Source organism: Balaenoptera musculus, chromosome 2 (genome assembly GCF_009873245.2).
Source record: "Balaenoptera musculus isolate JJ_BM4_2016_0621 chromosome 2, mBalMus1.pri.v3, whole genome shotgun sequence".
NCBI lineage: Eukaryota > Metazoa > Chordata > Mammalia > Artiodactyla > Balaenopteridae > Balaenoptera > Balaenoptera musculus.
Genome location: NC_045786.1, coordinates 35,293,095 through 35,315,744, shown reverse-complemented (window position 1 = coordinate 35,315,744; position 22,650 = coordinate 35,293,095). Strand labels below are relative to the sequence as shown.

At 39.5% G+C, this 22,650-nt stretch overlaps 1 protein-coding gene across 6 annotated transcripts in view; it reads left to right on the top strand.

The window, feature by feature from the left end:
• The window catches only part of ADAMTSL3 (ADAMTS like 3), a 365,885-nt gene that overhangs the window by 230,594 nt on the left and 112,641 nt on the right, over window positions 1-22,650 (top strand). For all 6 annotated transcript variants that reach the window (XM_036842259.1, XM_036842264.1, XM_036842261.1 and 3 more), the window contains exon 16: window positions 9,196-9,485. In XM_036842259.1, the coding sequence (XP_036698154.1) occupies window positions 9,196-9,485 (290 nt within the window). The remainder of the gene's footprint in view (window positions 1-9,195; window positions 9,486-22,650) is intronic.

Sequence of the window (22,650 nt, the reverse complement as noted above, 5' to 3'; positions counted from 1 at the left end):
TGGGGTTCAGCTTTGGATTTGGACCCGCCTCTGCGTGTAGGTTGCCTGAGGGCATCTGTTCTTCACCCAGACAGGATGGGGTTAAAGAAGCAGCTGATTAGGGGGTTCTGGCTCACTCAGGCTTGGGGGAGGGAGGGATATGGAGTGCAGGGTGAGCCTGCGGCGGCAGAGGCCAGAGTAATGTTGCAGCAGCCTGAGGTGCGCCGTGTGTTCTCCCGGGGAGGTTGTCCCTGGATCACGGGACGCTGGCAGTGGTGGGCTGCACAGGCTCCTGGGAGGGGCGGTGTGCAGAGTGGCCTGTTCTTGCACACAGGCTTCTTGGTGGCTGCAGCAGCAGCCTTAGTGTCTCATGCCCGTCTCTGGGGTCCGTGCTGATAGCCGCGACTCACGCCCGTCTCTGGAGCTCGTTTAGGCGGTGCTCTGAATCTCCTCTCCTGGCGCACCCTGAAACAATGGTCTCTTGCCTCTTCGGCAGCTGCAGACTTTTTCCCGGCCTCCCTCCCGGCTAGCTGTGGTGTGCTAGCCCCTTCAGGATGTGTTCACACCGCCAACCCCAGTCCTCTCCCTGCAATCGGACCGAAGCCCGAGCCTCAGCTCCCAGCCCCCGCCCGCCCCGGCGGGTGAGCAGACAAGCCTCTCGGGCTGGTGAGTGCTGGTCGGCACCGATCCTCTGTGCAGGTATCTCTCTGCTTTGCCCTCTGCACCCCTGTTGCTGTGCTCTCCTCCGTGGCTCCAAAGCTTCCCCCCTCCACCACCCACAGTCTCTGCCCGCGAAGGGGCTTCCTAGTGTGTGGAAACCTTTCCTCCTTCACGGCTCCCTCTCACTGGTGCGGGTCCCGTCCCTATTCTTTTCTCTCTGTTTTTTTCTTTTGCCCTACCCACGTACGTGGGGAGTTTCTTGCCTTTTGGGAGGTCTGAGGTCTTCTGCCAGCGTTCAGTAGGTGTTTGGTAGGAGTTGTTCCACATGTAGATGTATTTCTGATGTATTTGTGGGGAGGAAGGTGATCTCCACGTCTTACTCCTCCACCATACTGAAGGTCTCCCCCCTCACTTGGTTTTTAAGAATGTTTTTTCTTTCGCTTGTTATAGAAAATTTCAAGGCTGTATAAATGAGGAGAGAAGAGTGTAACGAACCCCCATGTGTCCATCACCCACCTGCAACAGTTATCAATTTGGGGCCACTCTTGCTTCATCTACACTACTACCTCCAGCCCACTGGGCCATTTTGGAAGCACACCCAGACAGCATATCATTTCATTCATAAATATTTCAGTATGTAGCTCCAAAATAGAAAGACCTTTTTTTGATAACCACAATACCACTTTTTAAAGTGTGGTTCTCAAATTGCTTCCTGTAGAAGCATCTGTGGTGCTATTTAAAATGCAGATTTCTGGACCTCACCAAGTCAGACATTCTGGGAGTGGGTCCCAGTCACCAGCAATTTTTTTTTCTTTTGGCTCTGCCAGGTATTTTTTAAATTGGGGTAAAATGTACATAACCTAAAATGGACCATTTTAACCCTTTTAAAGTGTACAGTTCATTGGTATTAAGTACATTGACATTGTTGTGCAACCATCACCACCATCCATCTCCAGAATTTTTCATCATCCCCAACACAAACTCTGTACCCACTAAACACTGACTCCCCATCCTCCTATTCCTACCCCCAGCCCCTGGTAATCTCTGTTCTACTTCCATCTCTATGGATTTGTCAGCAGCATTTTTAGCAAGCACGCTGGGTGACTGGGGGTGGGGTGCATCCAAATTTGGGAACCATTGGATCAGATAGTCCTGAGGGTCCCTTTTAAGTTCTGAAAATATGGTTTGTTTTACTTAACTGGAAAAGACGCATATCGTGTAAGCTTAGCAGGTTCCAGCCCTGTATCCATCCCGAAGCCTGTGTGAACTGTCAGCCCCACCCGACTTTGCTGGTGGCTTGTCCAGTCTGTATTCACTGTGCAAAGCTGGTTCACCCTCTTCTCCTGTAGGACACCACTTCTTCCTTCCCATCATGGAAAACTGAGGCCCCAGCACCTGTTCCCGGGCCTGAGCGACTGCCTCTCTCCACCTTCCTCCCCGTCTCCCTCTGTGGTCTCTCTGCAGTTTTCCTTTATAATTCACACTGCCTGGCAGCTTCTGGCCTGTTCCTGGCTGTCTAGTGTGAAGTTTATGGTTTCCTCCTACCACTTCTGACTCTAGTCATTCCCTTGATTTCCAAACAAAACCACAACATATCTCAGCTTCCAGTTCATCCTTTTATTACCCCTGTCTCTTGTGGTTTGGGGATGCTTGCTTGTTGACAGTGAGCTGTATTTCAGATCCCTTGAGGAAAGCCTCCCAAACCCTCCTGGAGAAGATAAATATTTCTGCCTCTGTGGTTGACTATGGCCTGAGCTCTGAATTTACATAGAAAGTGGATGTTCAAAAGGCTTTTCCTTTTAATTAGAAAAATACAAATTATAGCTTATAAAGCTAAGCCGGGGAGCTGCAGTTTTGACCTTCTTAACTTTCAGCTGTGGAATGTGTTGACAGTTGATATGGTTCATTGTTGTTTTAAAAGTTCTTCCCTGGAGCCTTCCTAGTTTCTACGGGACTCACAACACTTCCTTAGTCATGCTGCCCTCCCTCCTATTTTTCATATATGAGAACCAAGGATTTAAAACACTTCGTGTATTTTCTTCACTGCTATTTTAGCTTCTGCATTTGTGCCATTTGTATTTGCTAAAATCAAATTAGGTTATGTTTCAGGCAGCTGTTTTTCTCACAACAACAGCAGTAAACAACTAATATTGAGGACTTCTTTTGTGCCAGACTGTGTTCTAAGTGTTCTATATGGATTAACTGATTTAATTCTCACAATGACCCCATAAGGAGGCATTATTATTAGCTTCATTTTAGGGATGAGGAAACAAAGGCATAGATTAAGGAATTATCCAACATTTCAGAGCTATTAAATGGTGGATGGTGATTCTCTGGCATGTGATACTAGGAAGAGCTCCAACTTTATGTTAGGAGACCTGAATTCAAGTCTCTCCCATCCTTAGATTGGTCTAATAGGGCAGATAGAGAAGTTAGCGATTATATTACGGTATTATAAGGCTTAGGGGGTCAAGGATGGCTTCCTGGGAGAGATGGTACATGAAATGATGCCCTAAGATGTACACAGATGTCAGAACAGCATGTCAGGTATTGAGGTTGCATGTTGGCCAACTGGCCTATGGTGGCCACACCTGGACATTGAGGTACTAAGCGTGGAGAGGGGGCTGGAGGAGAAGTAGGTGGTAACAGCAGCTGGGAAAGTAAGCAAGTCTTGGAGGTCTTCCATGGTTCATAAAGGAATTTGGACTTCATCTGGAGGCAGTGAGAGCCATTTAAGGATTTTTAACAAGTGATGTAATCACGATTACATTTTTAGAGAGATCTTTCTGGATGTCTGCAGTTTGTTTCTAATTATTTACTATGATAAATAAAACTGTAGCAAATCTCAAATTTCCCATCTCTTCATCTCTAAATGTCTCCTTAGGACACATTTGCTGGGGTGGAATTTCTGGGCCAGAAGATAGGCACGTTGAAGGCATTTAATTTCTACTGTCAAATTTCCTTTTAAAAATTTAAACAAAAGACACTATAGTGTTCAGGCAGTGCTGAATCTTGTTTTGTTTTTGTTTTTCCCCCATAGTAATTTTAAAAATTAAATTCTCATTAAATTGGAGTGGATCTTTGTGCATTTTTTTCTGGGAGATTATACAGATGGCATACTCTCTAAGACCCTCTATATTTAAGGATGCCTTTCTTATACCCTCAAATGAGCGGGAATATGAGCTCTTGTTTAATAAGCTATCTTCTTTTTTTTTTTTTCTTAAAACTGTGGACATATGGCTCTGGATATTGAAAAGGAAATATTTGCACTTAAACTGCCCTTTCTCCTTGTGTTGTGAACCATTTTTTTTTTTCTGCTTAGATATAAGATTTTCCCCATATACTTAAAATTAGAGGACTTTTCTAGAATAAGTCCAGGTTCTATTTTCTTTTCAATAATTTTGGTAAACAGTGAGGGCTTTTAGGACATAGATTCAAATCTTTCTTGGGTGCATGAAAGTTTTCTTCTGTTGTATTTGTGCCTCTTTTCTGTTATTTTTCTTATTTATTCTACAGGTTCACCAACTGTCTGTATTGCATCTCTTCTCTATTTTTAACATGTAATATTTCCCCCCCACCTCTTTGTCTTTTTTCCTCCATGTTTTGGAAGCACACCTCCCCTTCAAACAAAAGCACTTGCCCTCCTCATCATTGACTGTATTTCCAACTATTCATTTGGATTTTCTTCTGTCATAGGGCAAACTTTGCATTATTTTTGTATTTTTCAGTCTTTTCTCAACCAAGCCAGAGGTATTTTTTCCAGCCATGTTTTGACTTCTTAACCCCATCATTTATCTTTTGTTTTGTAGAATGCTTCCTTGAATTTTATTGTCATTAAATTTTAAGGAAATGCTATACATTTCCTTCTGTTTCTGATAATATTTTCCCCCCAATATGCTTTTCTTTCACTAATACAGGTTACATTCTTCTTCTTTTAGAGTGAATAATTATTTTATCAAGTGGATATTGGTGTTTGTTTATTCGTTTTTGAAATAAGAAAAGTAAATGCCCCCAAATAGTATTGTTGAATTTTCCTGGCATCCTTTTATTGTCATCTTGGATGATCTTAAAATGCATCTCTCACCTATGATACTGCTGAGGCAGGGTAAAATAACGCCAGTAGCTACTTTGTAATCTTTGACAAATTACCCTCAGTTTCCTCATCTGTAAAATGGGAATAATAACAATACTTCCTGATGGGGTTGTTGTTATGAGTAAATGATAAAATATATGTGAAGTACATAGAACAGTATCTTACACGAATAATAATGCAAAGAATGTTAGTTGTCATTTTTTATTGTAATTATTGAACTTTTCATTCTGACATCTCATTTAATCCTTACCTAACCCCATTAGGTTGGTACCATTACTGTTCCTATTTTACAGAAAATTATGGCCTTTGTATTTGAATAACAGTTTGACTGGACATAATATTCTTGGGACCCAGATTCTCTCTCTCAAAACTTTTGCTCCATCCTTTTCTGGTTTTGAATGTTGTGAGTCTGAAGTCCACCTGACTTTTTATTCTTACAGGGGACTTTTTTTGGTAATGCTTATACAATTCTTTCTTCATCCTCAAAGTTTTACTTTTTTAAGCCAGGTATATTCATCTACACAAACATAGTGCTTTAAGACAACACAAATTTATTATCTTGCAGTTCTGTAGGTCAGAAACCCAATAGATTCAACTGGTTTCTCTGGATCCCACGTGGCTAAAATCAAGATGTCTGTCAGCCTGAACGCTTCTCTGAAGGCCCTAGGGTGGAATCCACTCCCCGGCTCATTCAGGAAGTTGGCAGAATTCAGGCCCATATGCAGTTGCAGAGCTGAAATCTCCATTTCCTTGCTGGCTGTTGACCAGGAGTTGTTCTCGACTTCTGGAGGCCTCCTACATTCCTCAGCTCCTGGCCTCTTCCATCTTGGAGCCAGCAACAGCGGGTTGAGTACCTCTCATGCTCTGAATCTCTCTTGCCTCTTGTTCTGCTGCATCTCTCTAACTCCAGCCAGAGAATGTTTTCTGTTTTTAAGGACTCATGTGATTAGATTAGGCCCACTAGGATAATCTCCCTATCTTGAGGTCATAACCTTAATCACATCTGCAAAATCCCTTTTGCAATGTAAGGTAACATATTCATAAATTCTAGGAATTAGGGTGTGGACATCTTTTGGGGGGCATTATTCTGCTGAAAGCTCTAGGTTTTTATGTTAATCATTTTTTCATCGCTTTTTCCTGGAAGACAGTGTACCTTTCCAAGCTGTATTTTAGGCACATTTTTCGCATATTTTATTTATGAACACCTTTTTTCTGTTTCATGTGTTGAAACCTCTACTTGAAGAATCCAGTTGTCTTCAATATTGGATTATTTAGGTTCTCTCTCTCATTTTATCTCCAAAAACTGCATTAAAAATCAATTTTAGAGAGGTATAATCTACATACAAAAACTGACTATTCAAAGTGATGAGCTTTAACAGATGTACACAACCATAAAACCCCAGCCCCATTCATGATACAAAACATTCTCATCACCCCAAAAGCTTCCTTTGCAGCCCATCCCTCCTTTCACCCCTCTAATTGCTTTAAAAGCTTCTCTTTCTCTCTCTCTCATCACTGCATTCACTTCCAAGTCTTGCTTCTATGTCATTAATTTGATTTTCAGCCATATTTCTTCTGTTTTTCTTCTTAGTTCTGAATTATTTGTTAGTTTCTAATAATGTTATGTTTCATAGTTTGTTTCTTCAGCTCCATAGTTTTCCATTTTATTCTGTTGTTTTATCATCTTGTGTCTAAGCTCTCATGTTAGTGAATTGCTCTTCTTTTAAGTTCTTCTGTTGTGCAAAGACATAGGGAACATGCTCTGTTTCTCTGGTTTTGTTGTGCCCAGACATTGCTTTTCAAATGCTTGTGTGCAGCTGTGCTCCATTCTTTTCTTTAAAATAAATTACTGCGGGAGAGAAACAAAAACAAAACAAGATTCAGAACTGCATGAACACTATACTATCTTTCCTTTAAATAAAAAATAACACATAGAAGAAGATCATGCTAGAAGATGCATACATTTTGGAGTTGCCGTGGCTCCCCATGTCATCTCCCCCAAATCATTCATGGCTAATTTGGACAGCTCTGACATTTGTTTTTTAAGAGGACCCTTAAAAGGATCTTTGAAAACCAACTTGAGGAAATTCCCTGGTGGTACAGTGGTTAGGACCCTGTGCTTTCACTTTTGAGGGCCCGGGTTCTATCCCTGGTCTGGGAACTAAGATCCCACAATCCCCCAAATTTTTTTTAATTAAAAAATTGAACAGAAAAACAACTTGAAAGATCCAGGACACCTAGAAAAATATCAAGTGTAACCATCATTTGCCCTGTTGGGAATTGAGGTGAGCCTTCCTCTCAGGATTCTGAATCTACAAGACACAGGGGTCCAATCTGAATGAAAAAAATCTACTTCCCATTAAAACATAATCCCAAATTTTAAGTTTTTATTACAAAGGCGAAAAGAGAAAAATATTAATGATCATAGAAGTACCGTATTCATATGATTAGAAAGTTCAAACCTTTTAAAGCTGCAAAACAAAAAGTAAAAGCCTCCCTCTACACACTCCAGTTCCCAACTCTTGCAATTGCTTCCTGAAAAGAGAAAAAAAGAGAAATTATATGTAAATCAGCATATATAGACATATAGCTATAAATATATACTATATATATAGTATATACACTATATATGTATATATATGCCCTTTTGTGTATTTAGACAAAAGATCATAGTATATATATCCCATACTTATTTCATTTAACAGTCTTCAAGAGAAAACTGTTCCTTATCAATCACATAGACTCACCTCCTTCTTTTAAATGACCTCATCTTATTACATTGTATGGATGCATCATCTTAAATTTAATCAGTCTCCTCCTTTCCAGTTCTACCGTGGGAAAGCAGCAAGCAAAGAAGAGAGTAAACATGCAAATATTACTCCAATACCACTCCATCCTGAGAAGTTAAGCAAAACCTTTCATGGAAAATGAAGATTAGAGAATAGAGTTTCCCACTAACAATTTTCAACCCAGGAAACAAAATGCAGAAAGGGAGGAGTTATTGATATTCTTTCTTTATTGGGCTCATCTAGAGCAATGGTGTTTCAATTCTGCTGATTCGTATGTGCTATTGTGTACAACTGTAATGAAACCTTATCTAGGGGAAGAAGCTTAGATGACTCTGAGAGACCCTTGTAACCATATCATTCTGAGATTTTAAACATTAAGCCTTGGAACTGCATTTTAAGCAAACATCTCAGCAGCATTTTCTGAAGTTAGTACAACATTATCCCATGAATAGAGGCGTATATTCACTTAAATTTAGGAAAAGATGCACTTCATATTCCCCTCTTAAATATATATGGTATGCATTCAGAGCATAGGTTTTGGGAAAGTTTTGCAGTAAATAAACCTATTCAACCTTATTGAAAGCAAAGTTTCCCAGACTTATTCTATTACAGCACTCTTTCCAGCCTATTACTTGTTAATATGTTATGATGCAAATGTTCCTTCAGAGTATCTTTAAAATATATGTCCCTATTGAATCTATGTTTTAAATTCAGTGCAGGAATCAGTAAACATTTTCTGTAAAGAGCCAGATAATAAATATTTTAGGTTTTGCAGACCAAACAGTCTATATTGCAAATACTCAGCTCTGCCGTGTAACACAAAAGCAGCCATAAACGATGGGTGAACAAGTGACCGTGGCTGTATTCCAATAAATCTTTAATTATGGACACACATTGAATTTTATGTCATTTTCACATGACACAAAATATTATCCTTCTTTTTTTTCCCCCAGCCATTGAAAACTATAAAAATCATTCTTAACAGGTAGGCTGGATTTGACCTTCGTAGGCCTTTGGTCTACAGACCAAAGGGTGACACCCTATGATTTAGTGGATAATGATTCAGGATAAGAAATAAATGCTTTATTCAGTCAGATTGGGCAACACCTGGGATATTTTCAAGAAGATTCAGAAGTTTTGTGTATTTATATATTAAATAGAAACGAATATTAAAGCTTCATCCACTCTTCAGAAAGCATTTGTTATCCTACAGTTTAGCTCCTAAATATCGAGACATTTTAATAAAACTCTGCCTGTTAAGAAAGGGTAAGCTCAATAAAGATTTCTTGAATAAATACTGGTGAACATGTCCATATTATAAAAGAAATCAGAGTAGAAATGATCTCTACACAATGGTTTATTTATTACCAGATCTTAAAGAAAACCTTTTAGTGATGATCTGCAAAGGTCAGAGCACAGAATTTGAATTATAAAATGGGTACAAAAGTTCAGTGTATCTCTGGTGCAAATTTCTTTCCGTGGCTGATGGGGTTGGAACATTTGTCAACGACGCATTTTTGAGCACCAACAAAAGGACAGCATTCCAAACATATTGAATTCCCTCTGGATGAAGTTACTTTTTTCCTTCATAGAATGCTTGTCACTCCTTTTGTGGCGTCTCTTGAATGATTGCCCGTGTCCTCCCCCCACCCGGGGCTCCCCCGTTTCGCGCAGGTTCATTCCGGAGCCCTGGTCCGCCTGCAGCACCACGTGTGGGCCAGGCGTTCAGGTGCGAGAGGTGAAGTGCCGCGTGCTCCTGACGTTCACGCAGACGGAGACCGAGCTACCCGAGGAAGAGTGTGAAGGCCCCCAGCCGCCCACCGAGCGGCCCTGCCACCTGGAACCCTGTGATGAGAGCCCCATCTCCCGTGAGCTGGCCGCCTCCCAGCAGGAGCAGGACAGTGAGATGACTTACGACTGGGAGTATGCTGGGTTCACCCCTTGCACCGCCACGTGTTTGGGAGGTATGTGATTTTTTGTTTAAGGGACAGTTAGGTCTTGCATTGCGGGTGGTTTGAGAAATCGCTAAATCGGTTAAGCCAAATATGCAAATTAGCAGAAGTCAGAAGGAGGTTAAGGTTGAATAATTGAAAACTATGCCTTTTCTTTCTTTCAGTTTTCATCGTGATTATTCTAGAAAGATAAAGGACTAGTGGCACTGTAGCCTGTGCTCCTTGGCCTAAGCATCCGCCTAACTGAGATGGAGCGAGAGGTCACTGATTAATAGAGAATAAATAGGAAAATGCAGAAATGATTAGTTAAGGCAATCTTGTGCATAAAGCAGAATTACAGATTGAGGCAGCCTGGGATTGCCCTATCTGATGCAACTCTTGGTCAGAAGCCATCCTCAGAAAATATTTAGGTCCATACCTGCACATTGGACCAGAAACCAGTGCAGAGCACACTGATCACCATGATTTACGTGTGTGTACGTGTGGGGTAACACGCATAGCCAGGGGACCCTGTTAGGATTAGGAAGTGGTAATATAGTCAGGGGACCCCACTGGGGTGGAAGTTGGCCCCAAGGTGCCTTAAGCATTCCAGGATCCAAAAGGGAGTGGATGAGCAGGGGGCGGGAGTCCAGATAGTCATTCTTTCTCTGTTGGAAGGAAAAAGACAGAAATAATCAATGGGAAACCTAGATCCTCTACTAACATGAAAGAGACTCATCTCATCAGGAACCCAGGCCCCTGACATCCTATCACTGACTCCTGACTGCGCCTTCCTGCCAGCTGTCATGGCTAAAGTTGGGGGCTAGAAATGCTCTGACTTCAGTCCCAGCCTATGGTGGAGAAGATAAGGAAGCTATTGCCTTAGGAGGCAGTTGGCTCAAGAGCAGGCTCCACTCCTCCTGGCGGCCCCGCGCCCATTACTAGGAGCTCGCGATCGTGTCTTAGAGCTCATGGACCAGTCATTGTGCCCGAGCCTCTCCTCTTTTGCCCCTCAGGCTTTTGAGTACATTCTCAATCCTTGCCATCCAATCACTGTGACTTCGTGGTATCTGTCTTTCTCCTTTCTTGTCTAATCAACCTGTCAACCCACCTATCCTAGACACCAGCCTGTCAATAAACCCAGATGAGGTGGTGTGTGCTTTACCCCCAGGTTTCAGCTAAGCTCCTGCCTTTCGCCTGGAGGTACACATGTGCAAGTTAGGAGAAGAACCCTTATCTGCCTCCAGATTCTCTCTATCTCTTACTTGCTTCTCCCTGGTTCCTAGAAGCTCATCCCAACTAGCCAGGAATTTAACCTGGTTCACTTGGACCCTAAATGTCAGCTGTGTCTCTTCCGGGCACATAAGTCTCAGTTACCTGCACACTGCCACATGTCTGCTGTTGCCCCAAAACCTAACTCCTGCTCCCTCTGGGTTCAGGGTCCTGGACACGTCTTTTCTTATATCTTGGAAACCTTAAGACTGATATGCCCTTGGCAATCTGGGAGCTAGTACTTTATTGATGAATCTGGGGAAACCCTCTGGAGATAGTCACTGGGATGCAAAAATGTTCTTCTATTCAATTGCAATTATAGATGTCTGGAACTTTCTACTACATGACTACAAAATGCAGCTATCTCTACCACTTCTGAGCCACTACATTGCTGTATTTTCACCAGAGACTTGGAGCTTTGTCTTTCATTATGAGAGCAGAAGTAAGCCCTGCTATTGCTTGCATACCCCAAAACTACTGTGTTAATCTCAGGCTTTTAAATACTGCCATTGATAGAATTACTGTTGCATCTAGTACTCTGTCATCCTTGACTTCAGTTCTCTTCCTGCCTGGGAAGGCCCTTTCCAGATGGGAAAATATGGCTTGTTGGGTCCTTGGAACTCAACAGACCACTGAGTTGCCCAAGGAAAATTGACCAGGTAAATTCTGATTCAGTTGGGAGAGTCTATTAGACCTCATTTTTGGAGCCTGATGCCAAAATGTTAGGATCTGCTGTGTTCCCAGTGTCCACTAAGAGAGCCCTAGTTTCCACCTCCAGGATGCCTGGACCCCCTGGAATGATTTTCTATTTTTTTGGTAACAACTTTATTAAGATATTAATTCACATACCATACGATTTATATATTTAAAGTATACAATTTGGTGTTTTTAAGTATATTCCACCAAGTTGTGCAGCCATCATCACAATCAGTTTTAGAACACTTTCCCCCCCAAAAGAACCCCGTATCCTTAAGAAATCACTCCCCATTTTCCCTCAAGCCCCCATTTCCCTGCTAGCAGCAGCCTCTGGCAACTACTAATCTACTTTCTATTTATTCTGGACATTTCATATAAATGGAATCACACAATAAGCAATCTTCTGTGACCCCTTTCTTTAATTTAGTGTGTTTTCAGTGTTCATCCATGTTGTAGCGTAAGTCAGTACTTCATTTCTTTTTAGGACTGAATACTATTCCACTGTATGGCTGTATCACATTTATCCATTCATCAGTTAGAATTTGGATTATTCGCATGTCTTTGGTATTATGAAAAATACTGCTCTGAACATTCATGTTCACGTTTTTGTATGGACATATGTCTTCATTTCTCTTGGGTATATACTTAGGAGTAATAGCATGACCAGGATCTGTTTAAAACATAAAAGTTTTTGTGAAACTTGACTAATTCAGTTTATCCTTATGGGCACTGTGGACCTTTTGGCCTATTGTGAGGAGAAAAATGCCTTGCACATGTTAGAAATGCATTTCAGTATTCAGATGGTTGATGGGAATGTGTCCATTTGTTTCTGACATCCTCTTGTTTATCTGGAACGCATTTTACAAATTTTAATAGCTCTCAACTTGGTAATCTTTCAACTTTCAGTTAAACAGAATTTAGGCTTGTGAGGGTGCCTTGAGTTGTGTAATTCAGAATTGTATCATTAAGATGAACCTTGGATACCCACTAACCCAAATTTTACAGCTGGGGAAGCTGAGGATCAGAGGGCATCACACAGTCCAAAACAGAAAACAAACAGCTTAATTGTCGTTCTTTAGAGAGGGTTGATTGAACCGTCAGTGCTTATAATAAGCTTCTTAACTTTGTAAAAAGTAATGTTTTGAATTTCTTGGGTTCAAGCTTAAAATTTCCTTTTAAATACATAACTAAATTCTATAAAAACTGGAAAGCTTGGAGGATTATAAAATCCTCTATAAATGCAAGAAACCGGGCACCTGCTCTGCGCTAGACTCCATGCTGTGCACTTGCTTCTGGGCTCAATATCAGGGTATAAAATGAAGGCACAGTCCTTGTCCTGATGGAGTGCAGCTTTTGATTATTTCGGCTTTACTGTCTCTACTGCATTACTTATAGGCAGTGATACTTGCCTCTCTGTGATCCATTTTAATGTGGTTTTAGAGGCTTGGCCTCTACAAGTCCACTTATGTGTGGTTTTGAATGTGGGTTTTTAACCCTCACCCTGGATAATAGGGAGGGTAAGTCTGCAGTGTCTGAAAACCACAGGAAAGTAGAATTTCCACAGGCATATAGTTATTTCTTCAACATTCCTGTTTCTGGTAGAAAAATAAGATACGCAAATTATAGATTTCCAAAAAGATAAACTTTCGGTCACATCCTGATATTGTGTATTTGTATATTCTAACTTGCCTTCACATCATACAGGAAATAAAAGTAAATCCGTTTGTTGTCATTACTGATGATTAAGAACGTTTTACAATCTGCTTTCATACTGGAGTGGCAACAGAGAATTCTTTTTCAATTCCCAAAAGTATGAAGCATGCAGACATATTCAATTTCCATCTTCCAGAGTGTGTGTATGTATGTATGTATACAGCATTGTGTTGTGTGTGTGTGTATGTGTGTGTGTGTATGTGTGCGTGTGTACATACATGTACATTCTAGAAGTTATGCTTACCTTTTTAATACCCTCTGGTAAGGTTTTGTAATTTACTACATCATAAACATTCCTCACTAAAGTTTTCTTTGGTATCTTATATTATTTGTTGCATTTATGACCTTTCATTTTCACCCTTGTATTTTCTAAAAGCACAGGCTAGTAGCATACACATGGACTTTGAGGCCTGGCCCCATTTTTGAACCCTAGTTCCCCCACTCCCTTTGGGCTAGTTATTTAAGTTTGTAGAGGTTTATTTTTGTAAAATGAGAAGAGCCATATCTACCTTATTAGGATTAATGAAAGGATTAACTGTGATTCTTTTTTGTTTTTAACATCTTTATTGGAGTATAATTGCTTTACAATGGTGTGTTAGTTTCTGCTTTATAACAAAGTGAATCAGCTATACATATACATATATCCCCATATATTACTCAGCCATAAAAAAGAAACGAAATTAACTGTGATTCTTAAACAAGGTTATGTTGGAGAGATGTTTAATCACAGTGCCTGACACATGGTATATAATAAATGTTGGTGGGATGATTGGTTTATAATATAATAATAATAGGTTATTCATCTTATATTAGAATACTGTTTTTTCCCCTTTTTAAAAAAAAATCTGACTAAACTGCTGAAGCCCTTAATGCATCTAACAGTTTCCTAGTGCATGCTTTTGAATTCTTCAAGTAAATAATCATCTGCAATTAATGATGATTTTTCTCTTTCTATTTCCAGTAGTTATTTATCTTGTTTATGTTTTATATCTTACTGCATTGTCCAGAATTTCAAAAACGATAGTAAATAATGTGGATAATGCCAACTTTGCCTTGGTCTTGACATTAGCAGGAATCTCTCTATTGTTTCATTCAAAAACAACATCCTATAAATATTTAGTGCACGTTTCTTTGTGCCAAGCACTTGCCTAGGTGATAGGGACTCAGTAATTCCTACCTTTGGAACTCAAATCTAGCGAGGGAAATGTGTTACTCACATAATCACACACACACGTATGTAAAGTTACAGCTGGTTATAGCAGCTACAGAAGAAGTATGTGGTGCTATGAAAGCATATAATAGGAGGAATTTGACCTAATTAGGGAAGTCAGGGAAAGCTTCCCTAAGAACAATTACACTCGAACTTAAATCTGAAAGATGAGGAATTAATTAAGCAAAAGGGAGATTAGAGACGGTGGTACAAAGAGAATTTCCAGCAGAAAAAGGATCATGTGGAAGGGCCCTGCGTGGCAGGAGGGCACATGAGACATTCCAGGAGCTGAAGAAGTCGGGCACAGCTGGGGTACTGAGAAGGATGGAGTTTAATGTGAGATGACGCTAGAGAGGAATGCAGGGGCCAGACAGTTAAGGCCTTACCGGCCTGTGTTGATTTGGGTCTTTATCCCAAGATCAATGAGAAGCCATTCAAGTCATTAAAGTGGGAGTTAATGATCAAATGTTTATTTATTTCAAAAGGTTAGTCCGGTTGTATTGTAAAAAAAGGGATTAGAAGGGTTCATAGCAGATGTAAGAGGGACCATCAAGGAAGCTTTTGCCTGGTCCAGGCAAGAGCTTGGGCTGAAGTGGTGATGATGATGATGGAGATGGAGTGAGCAGGTGACTTTGAGAGATGTTGAGAAGGGAAAAAGTCTGTCAGTGGAGTGGGCCAGTGGGAGTGAGGTGGCAGGTCTGAGTCCTAAGATTCTTTTCTGAGATGATGAGTGCTGACAGGCGGTCCAGTTTGGCAGAAAGAAATCATGATTTCAGTTTGGACATAATGATTTTAAAGTGCCTTTAGACTTCCAAATGGAGATGCTAAAGAGACAGTTGAATGTGTGAATCTGAAGCAAAGTGGCAAGATCTAGTCTGGAAATATACATTTATGAGTCATCTGTGTACGGGGAGAATTGAAGCCAGGGGCATGGATGCAAATTTTCAGGAAGAGAACACCTGTGAGCCGTGGGGAGGGTCTAAGAATGAGCTTTGAGGAAATTCAACATCCGCTGGCTGGGTGGAGGATACTGAGCCACAAAAGTCAATGCGATGAAGAGGTCAGCCAGATAGGAGCAAAACCAGGAGGGAGTGGTGTGGTGGGAACCAGAGTCGGCTGCGTTGGGGCCACTGAGAGGTGAAGTGAGGTAAACTGAGAATCAGCACCAGGTCCAGCAAGGGGAAGTCACTGATGACTTAGAGGGTCAGTTCCATGGAGTGGTGGAGACGAAGTCAGACTTGAAAGGACGGAGGAGAGTGATAGGTGATGAAATGGAGATGAATAGATTCGATTTTCTGGTGGCAAAACTTATGATAAAGAAAACACAGAGAGGTAGAAGGCTAGAAGGCACAGTGGGTTAAGGGAGAGGTGTGTGTGTGTGCTGTCATTTAATGACAGAGAACCTTGGGTGCATTTAAAAGGCAAGGAGAGGGGAGATTGACAGTAACACAATCATAGTAGGGGACTTTAACACCCCACTTTCCACAATGGACAGATCATCCAAAATGAAAATAAATAAGGAACACAAGCTTTAGATGACACATTAAACAAGATGGACTTAATTGATATTTATAGGACATTCCATCCTAAAACAAACAGAATACACTTTCTTCTCAAGTGCTCTGGAACTTTCTCCAGGAGAGATCATATCTTGCGTCACGAATCAAGCCTTGGTAAATTTAAGAAAATTGAAATTGTATCAAGTATCTTTTCTGACCACAGTGCTATGAGACTAGATATCAGTGACAGTAAAAAATCTGTAAAAAATACAAACACTGGAGGCTAAACAATACACTACTAAATAACCAAGAGATCACTGAAGAAATCAAAGAGGAATCAAAAAATACCTAGAAACAAATGACAATTGAAAACACGATGACCCAAAACCTATGGATGCAGCAAAAGCAGTTCTAAGAGGGAAGTTCATAGCAATACAATCCTACCTTAAGAAACAAGAAAAATCTCAAGTAAACAACCCTAACCTTACACCTAAAGCCATTAGAGAAAGAAGAACAAAACCCCCTCAAAGTTAGCAGAAAGAAAGAAATCATAAAAATCAGATCAGAAATAAATGAAAAAGAATGAAGGAAACAATAGCAAGATCAATAAAACTAAAAGTGGTTCTTTGAGAGATAAACAAAATTGATAATCATTAGCCAGACTCATCAAGTAAAAAAGGGAGAAGTCTCAAATCAACAGAATTAGAAATGAAAAGGAGAAGTTGCAACTGACACTGCAGAAATACAAAGCATCATAAGAGACTACTACAAGCAACTATATGCCAATAAAATGGACAACCTGGAAGAAATGGACAATTTCTTAGAAAAGCACATCTTCTGAGACTGAACAGGAGAAATAGAAATATAAACCAGACCAATCACAAGCACTGAAATTGAGGCTGTGATTAAAAATTTTCCAGCAAACAAAAGCCCGGACCAGATGGCTTCACAGGCGAATTCTATCAAACATTTAGAGAGAGCTAACACCTATCCTTCTCCAACTCTTCCAAAGTATAGGAGGGAGGAACACTCCCAAACTCATTCTACGAGGCCACCATCCCCTGATACCAAAACCATACAAAGATGTAACAAAGAAAGAAAGCTACAGGCCAATATCACTAATGAACATAGATGCAAAAGTCCTAACAAATACTAGCAAACAGAAGCAACAGCACATGAAAAGGATCATACACCATGATTAAGTGGGGTTTATCCCAGGATTACAAGGATTCTTCAGTATACGCAAATCAATCAATGTGATACACCATATTAACAAATTGAAGGAGAAAAACCATATGATCATCTCAATAGATGCAGAGAGCGCTTTTGACAAGATTCAACGCCCATTTATGATAAAAACCCTCCAGAAAGTAGGCATAGAGGGAACTTACCTCAACATAATAAAGGCCATATATGACAAACCCACAGCCAACATCATTCTCAATGGTGAAAAACTAAACCATTTCCACTAAGATCAGGGAACAAGGCAAGGTTGCCCACTCTCACCACTGTTATTCAACATAGTTTTGGAAGTTTATAGCCACCATAAAAGGAATCCAAATCGGAAAAGAGAAGTAAACTGTCACTGTTTGCAGATGACGTGATACTATACACAGAGAATCCTAAAGATGCTACCAGAAAACTTCTAGAGCTAATCAATGAATTTGGTAAAGTAGCAGGATACAAATTTAATGCACAGAAATCTCTTGCATTCCTATACACTAATGATGAAAAACCTGAAAGAGAAATTAAGGAAACACTCCCATTTACCATTGCAACAAAAAGAATAAAATACCTAGGAATAAACCTACCTAAGGAGACAAAAGACCTGTACTCAGAAAACTATAAGACGCTGATGAAAGAAATCAAAGATGACACAAAAACAGATGGAGAGATATAACATGTTCCTGGATTGGAAGAATCAATATTGTGAAAATGACTATTCTACCCAAAGCAATCTACAGATTCAGTGCAATCCCTATCAAATTACCCATGGCATTTTCACAGAACTAGAACAAAAAAATCTTAAAATTTGTATGGAGACACAAAAGACCCCGAATAGCCAAAGCAATCTTGAGGGAAAAAAAACGGAGCTGGAGGAATCAGGCTCCCTGACTTCAGACTATACTACAAAGTGACACTCATCAAAACAATATGGTACTGGCACAAAAACAGAAATATAGATCAATGGAACAGGGTAGAAAGCCCAGAGATAAACCCATCCACCTATGGTCAACTAATCTATGACAAAAGAGGCAAGGATATACAATGGAGAAAAGACAGTCTCTTCAATAAGTGGTGCTTGGAAAACTGGACTGCTACTTGTAAAAGAATGAAATTAGAACGCTCCCTAACACCATACACAAAAATAAACTCAAAATAGATTAGAGGCCTAAATGTAAGACTGGACACTATAAAACTCTTAGAGGAAAACAGGAAGTACACTCTTTTACATAAATCACAGCAAGATCTTTTTTGACCCACCTCCTAGAGTAATGGAAATAAAACCAAAAATAAACAAATGGGACCTAATGAAACTTAAAAGCTTTTGCATAGCAGAGGAAACCATAAACAAGACGAAAAGACAACCCTCAGAATGGGAGAAAATATTTGCAAATGAAGCAACTGAGAAAGGATTAATCCCCAAAATATACAAGCAGCTCATGCAGCTCAATATCCAAAAAACAAACAACCCAATCCAAAAATGGGCAGAAAACCTAAATAGACATTTCTCCAAAGCAGATACACAGATTGCCAACAAACACATGAAAGGATGCTCAACATCACTAATCATTAGAGAAATGCAAATCTACAAACAATAAATGCTGGAGAGAGTCTGGAGAAAAGGGAACCCTCTTGCACTGTTGGTGGGAATGTAAATTGATACAGCCACTATGGAGAACAGTATGGAGGTTCCTTAAAAAACTAGAAATAGAACTACCATACGATCCAGCAATCCCACTGCTGGGCATATACCCTGATAAAACCGTAGTTCAAAAAGAGTCATGTACCACAGTGTTCATTGCGGCTCTATTTACAATAGCCAGGCCATGGAAGCAACCTAAGTGTCCATCGACAGATGAATGGATAAAGAAAATGTGGCATGTGTACAATGGAATATTACTCAGCCATAAAAAGAAATGCAGTTGAGTTATTTGTAGTGAGGTGGATGGACCTAGAGTCTGTCATACAGAGTGAAGTAAGTCAGAAAGAGAAAAACAAACACTGTATGCTAACACATATATATGGAATCTAAAAAAAAAAAAAAAAATGGATCTGAAGAACCTAGGGGCAGGACAGGAATATAGACACAGACGTAGAAAATGGACTTGAGGACGCGGGGAGGGGGAAGGGTAAGCTGGGACTAAGTGAGAGAGTGGCATGGACATATACACACTACCAAATTTAAAATAGATAGTGAGAAGCAGCCGCATAGCACAGGGAGATCAGCTCGGTGCTTTGTGACCACCTAGAGGGGTGGGATAGGGAGGGTGGGAGGGAGACGCAAGAGGGAGGGGATATGGGGATATATGTATACATATAGCTGATTCACTTTGTTATACGGCAGAAACTAACACAACATTGTAAAGCAATTATACTCCAATAAAGATGTTAAAAATAAAATAAAATAAAAATACACAAAAAAAAAAGGCAAGGAGAAAGTTCCAGAATGAAAGCAAAAGGCAAAGTATCAACAAATGTCCTAAGATGCAAGGGAGTGAAATTCAAAGCCTGGTTGTGGAGCTCAGTCTTAAATAGTTGGAGGAGCAGCTCCTAATGGAAACTGGCAAGGGAAAGGTGAGGATGGATGTGAGGGTAGGTGGGTTTATCTGCTTGATCGCAGGAAGTTCCTATCTGGTTGTTTCTGTTTGAGTGTGTGTGAATATTTGTGTGTGAGTGATTTTGTATGTGAATGCCCAGTTGTTTGAGGTCACATGTAGTATTTTTTTATGATACTTTTGACTTGATTACAATGTGCTAGTATTTAATTTAGGGTTTTCCATGCATGTATGAATGATATTGATGCACGTAGGCATCATCTATTGAGCGTGGTGGAGTACAAGAATGCCTTCCTGCAAATGGGAAAGTAGGACTGCAAGCTGATTTGGCCCACTATGGGCTCATTTTAGCATACTTCCCATGGAGATGTGTTCCCGACATGGTACATCAGCAATAGCTGTTTTGTTCTCTTCAAATCCCTTCAAATCATAACAGGCCTCTAGCTGTAGTTTCTTCCAGCTACTCTTGATATAATTGGTCACTTCCTTTCAGGCTCCAGTGATGTTTATGATGCCCTTCATAAGGCCAAATGGCTTTCAACAGTCCTTAATTTTTACCAGCTGTCTCCTCATTTGGCTCCTAAAAAGAACTCACCTATTTGGAGTGCTATAAAACTTGCATTTTCATACCAAAATGGCACTCCTCTGGGTCCATACCATATTATGGTTCTACTTTTTTTCATTACCTGGGAGTTCATAGTAGTATTTATTCTATCGTACTGGCTAATCAGCAGAGGGAAAAACCTATGCTAACTGTTCTTTTCAATATGGCCCTAGGCTTGCATCTGTCATATAGCATTGTATAAGACAATACTATATGAAGTAGATCTGGTTTTTTTTTTTTCTTTTATAGATTTTTGTCATCAGGTTTGTACTAGTCTTGTGAGATGAATTGGAGTTTTCCATACCTTTCAATAATTTTAAATAGTTCATATCATAAATGCTATCTGTTTAAAAAGTTTGAAAGAATTTGTTCCTACAACTGTCTAAATTCATTTCTTGCTTTTCCCCTCTTGGGGCAGGATTGAGGGGGGAGCATGTGGCTGGATCTTTAACATCATTTTCAAGATTCCCCCTGCTTATTGTATATACAAGGTCTTAATTTTAAAGTGAATTTCATAATTTATATTTTCTTAGAAAAAAGTCATCTAGTTCATGATATTAAACCATCATCAAGAGATGTTCATCTAGTCTCAAGTTGCTTTAAGGCTTTCCTCTTCTCTTTTTTCTTGTCACAATAATGTGTACCTAGTCACTCTTTTGACCTAGGAGTTTTATAGGAAATGACTTTTAAAAAATTCTAATGTTTGGATTGGGGGTGGGTTATAGTGTATATTCATTTATAGTTGGACTCTATTATGGTCAAGAATGTTACTTGCATAATTTCGGGCTTTTGGAATTTAGTGCAGTTTTCTTTATAGACTCATATAGGATCAATTTTTGTTAATGTTCCACTGGTGCTTAAAAGAGCATATTACATCTGTTTCTAAGGGCCAAGGCTATTTGGTTATTTTATCAACATAATTTTCTTATTCAAATCATTTTCCCACTTTGAAAAATAATTTGATATGTTAAATAGTGGGTGTCTCTTAAAGGTTCTGACTATAGATTTTTTTTATTGCTCCAGGTATTTCTTTACTGGGTGTGGGTGTGTGTGTGTGTGTGACGTTACTTGGCATGTTGAATTTGTCAAGATTTGTTGCAAGAAATCCAACTCAAACTAACCTTAAACCAGCAAAAGGGAATGTATTAGCTCATTTACTGGCTCTGCTTCCCCTCATAGAGTCTGTGTTTTTACCCTTTAATTATGAATTCATTTCTTGATGTAGGCTTTGGATATTTTTTTGCCAAAGAAAAACAACCTTCTTACTATGACATTGTAGAAGTCAAATGTGAAGTGAAGGATGTTGCCTCATGCTACCAAAGGAATTTATTACAAAAATTATATCGAAATTTCAACACTTGATTTATTTTATGACTTCTAAATGCATATTTGCGATTACTATCCATATTTTAAGTATAAGATGAAGTAAACTTATTTTTATAATTTTTACTTTTGAGGATAAAGGTTTGCTCAAACCTCTTGAAGTGAAAAGTGTTGAAGTCATGTTGTAGGTCCAGTACGTGGGAAGGGAGATATTCTCATGGCTGTCTTTGGAAAATGCATTCTACCTCAATAAGTATCCTAAATCGCCTATTAAACTTTTATATTTTTTTGAGTAAAGTTGCTTTAAGACCCAAAGGTTTGTCACAAATGTTGTGAAATTCCATCAAAATGGTTAAAATGAGATAACTTTGGTGCTTTCAGACTCACCCCCTCAATCTCCAGAAAACGTTCCAAAATAGTCTCTAAGTGTAGTTTCTAAATAATTTTGATTACAAATTAAAATATATGTGAAAGATAACTGAATTTTTCTCAGATTAAAAAGAAATGAAACCTGCTAGAAAATGAACATCTATGTCCCTGTAAAATCACTAAGAAAGTTTGACATTTGCTGGTGAGAACCCAAGGTGTGATGTTGTAGCAGTGTCTCCTTGTATTTCAGGTTAGCCAGTGTTTATTTAAAAAAAGAAAAAGGTTCATGGAAGATGCATGGAGATTTAAGACTGCATCCTGCCATGGACAGGAGCATAAGATTACAACTGAAGAAAGCAAAAGATAATTTAGTGAAAAGAACTGAACATCTCAAATACATATTTTATACATACTTTTGGCCTGTACTGCATTCTGCAAAATATTGTAAAATGGTTGAATTGAAACATGGCATTTGGAAAAAGAACCACAATCTTATAACATAATGGAACACACATTTTTGCATGAAACTGAATACATTTGCGTATTTCAAATAGCATAGTCAGTCGCTATTACAATTTTCATTTGATTTTTTTCATCAAAAGTTTCATTTATATTTTGTTCAGTTCTGATTTTCCAATAATTTTTTTTTTGTCTCAACGAAGAAAGAAGAGTGGTTGAGACACGGGCTTTGGGGTCAGACAGACCTGTCTAGCCTCAAAGGAAAAATGTGCCT